We start from the raw sequence: 2,468 nt of genomic DNA, 5'->3' as shown, positions 1-2,468 counted from the left end.
GGATCCCGGGAGCGGGGAGTGTGGGAATGTGCGAAACGAGCTCTGCCCGCGGTTGGAAATCAAAGCTCATTTCCTGGGAGGGGGAAACAATTCCCAGAAAAACCTGGGAGGAGGGAGGGAAGGGGGACGGACGGGGGGCGCTGGGGGTGACCCCGTGCCCGCCCTGCCCGTCCCCAGCGGCGTCATGGAGAAATCCTTCATGGAATACCTGGATTTCTACGAGGGCGTGTGCAAGGAGAGGCTGCACCTGCAGGGCCAGACCATGCAGGTGAGGGTGGGGCAGGGCCACGGCCGGGACCTGGGGGGCACAGCTGGGGATGGGGATGGGTGTGGGGCACAGCTGGGGATGGATGTGGGGCACAGCTGGGGACAGATGTGGGGCACAGCTGGGGATGGATGTGGGGCACAGCTGGGGATGGATGTGGGGCACAGCTGGGGATGGATTTGCGACACCAGGGGGATTTCAAGGATCCTGTCCAGGGGGAATTTCAGGATCTCCTCTGGGGGAATTTCAGGATTTTCTTTGGGGGAATTTCAGGATCTTCCCCAGGGGGAATTTAAGGAGACGGGGAATTTCAGGATCCCTCCCAGGGAGAATTTCAGGATCCTTCCCATAGGGAGTTGGAGGATCCTTCCCAGAGGGAATTTCAGGACCCTTCCCAGGGGGAATTTCAGGATCCTTCCCAGAGGGAATTTCAGGATCCTTCTCAAGAGGAATTCCAGCACCCTCTCCCCTCCAGACTGGCCTTTCCCCCTGGAATTTCCCCCTTTCCCACCCCACCAGCTCTCCCCCTCCATCCCCCCCTCACCCCCGTTGGTCATTCCGGTTTTTCCCCAGGATCCTTTCGGGGAGAAGCGCGGCCACTTTGACTACCAGGCTCTGCTGGGGCGGCTGCAGGGGCTGCGGGCGCGGCTGCAGGAGCGGCTGCAGCAGGACAGCGCCGACATGGACTCGGAGAGCAGCTCCTCGGAGCCCGAGCCGGACACTCAGGGCTGCCCCAAGGCCTAACGAGGCCGGGCCCGGCCCCGGGACTGCAGCACAGCCGGGCCGGGAGAGCCGGCGGATCCCTCCCTCCCTCCCTCCCTCCGGAGACTTCCCAGAGAATTCCCAAAAAGAGACAAAGCCGAGCTCGGGACAGGCTCCTGTTGGACAAAAGGTACTTCCTGGCACGTGGCATCAGGTTCTTTTTGGGGTTTTTTGGGGGGTTTTTTGGAGAACACCTACACTGGTTGGGGTTTTTTGCTTTTTTTTTTGGTTTTTTTTGGTTGTTTTTTTTTTTCCAGGTTTTTTTTTTGGTTTTTTTTTTGTTTCTCCGATTAAAGAATGAGCTCTAGACTGCAAATCCTCGAGAGCTTTTCTGCTCCTAGGCAGGGAGGGAGCTCTTCCCTGGAGCTTTGGGTGGAATTGAGCATCCAGGTGGAATTCAGGAGAGCCGGGGGCGTTCCCGGGGGTTTTCTCCTAAGCAGACCAAAGATAAGAAGGAATTCTCCCCGCTGGAATTGCAGCTCCTTCCCCAAAGCTTCCCTTGGGGCACTTTGGAACTGTGGGAATCCACGGATTTATTCATCCAGGAGGTTTGGGAAAGGGAGAGGAGAGGAGGGGAACGCTCAGGGTTGGTGTTTGATCGCCGGAAGCGTCGCTTTGGATTTTGTGTTTTGGGAGGGTTTTCGTTCCTGGTGGAGCTGGTTTTTCCTTACCTGGAATTCTGGTGTCACCTTTCCCATCCCCTCATTCCCTGTCCTTCCATGGAGACCCCGGAAAAGGGACAATTCCAGGGGGAATCTCGGGAAAATTCCTTTGCCAAACCTTGGGAAATCCCAGTTTTGAGAAATCCTGGAGTTTTGGGAAATCCCAGTTTTGGGAAATCCCAGTTTTGGGAAATCCCATGGTTTGGGAAATCCCAGTTTTGGGAAATCCCAGTTTTGGGAAATCCCAGTTTTGGGAAATCCCATGGTTTGGGAAATCCCAGTTTTGGGAAATCCCAGTTTTGGGAAATCCCAGGTTTTTGGGAGCGCTGGGAGTGCTCGGAGCAGGATTTATCCCAGCAGTGCCTCAGAGAGGTGGCAGTGGCCGTGCTGCCCCGCCCAGCCGCGGGTGCAGGTGAAAATTCCCCGTTTTCCAGGGAGCCGAGCCCGGGGAGGATCCGTTGGAGCAGAGGTTGGGTGACCGAGAGCTTCAGGAGCTGATTTTCCCCATCCCGATGTTTTCATGGACAGAAAGCCGAGCACAAAGTTGAACATTTTGCCCTCCCCCACTCCCCTCCCCACCAGTTTGGCCCCAGTTCGGATCAGCTGGAGCTGGGAAAACTTCCCAGCCCGGGATGCTCGTCCTGAGGGGCCTGGAGGAGCCAAAAAAACCCTGGAATGATTGGGGATTGCTCTCAGCTGAAAGGTGGGAAACGGGGAAATTGTGGTGGAACAGCTCGGGAGTTATCCTGAACAACCTGGGAATGGTTTATCCCAAATAA

General features: G+C 56.6%; 1 protein-coding gene across 1 annotated transcript; it reads left to right on the top strand.

The window, feature by feature from the left end:
* Position 1: 1 nt before the first annotated feature.
* Positions 2-1,343, top strand: UBE2Z (ubiquitin conjugating enzyme E2 Z; the record flags this gene model as incomplete). Its single annotated transcript, XM_033511492.1, has 2 exons — positions 2-268; positions 839-1,343. Coding segments are annotated over 2 exons (438 nt in total), but the record flags the coding sequence as incomplete, so codon positions are not given.
* Positions 1,344-2,468: the final 1,125 nt, after the last annotated feature.

The sequence above is a fragment of the Parus major genome, unplaced genomic scaffold (assembly GCF_001522545.3).
Source record: "Parus major isolate Abel unplaced genomic scaffold, Parus_major1.1 Scaffold273, whole genome shotgun sequence".
Classification (NCBI taxonomy): domain Eukaryota; kingdom Metazoa; phylum Chordata; class Aves; order Passeriformes; family Paridae; genus Parus; species Parus major.
Note: the sequence above shows the minus strand (reverse complement) of the source record. Positions and strands in the feature narration are given on the sequence as shown.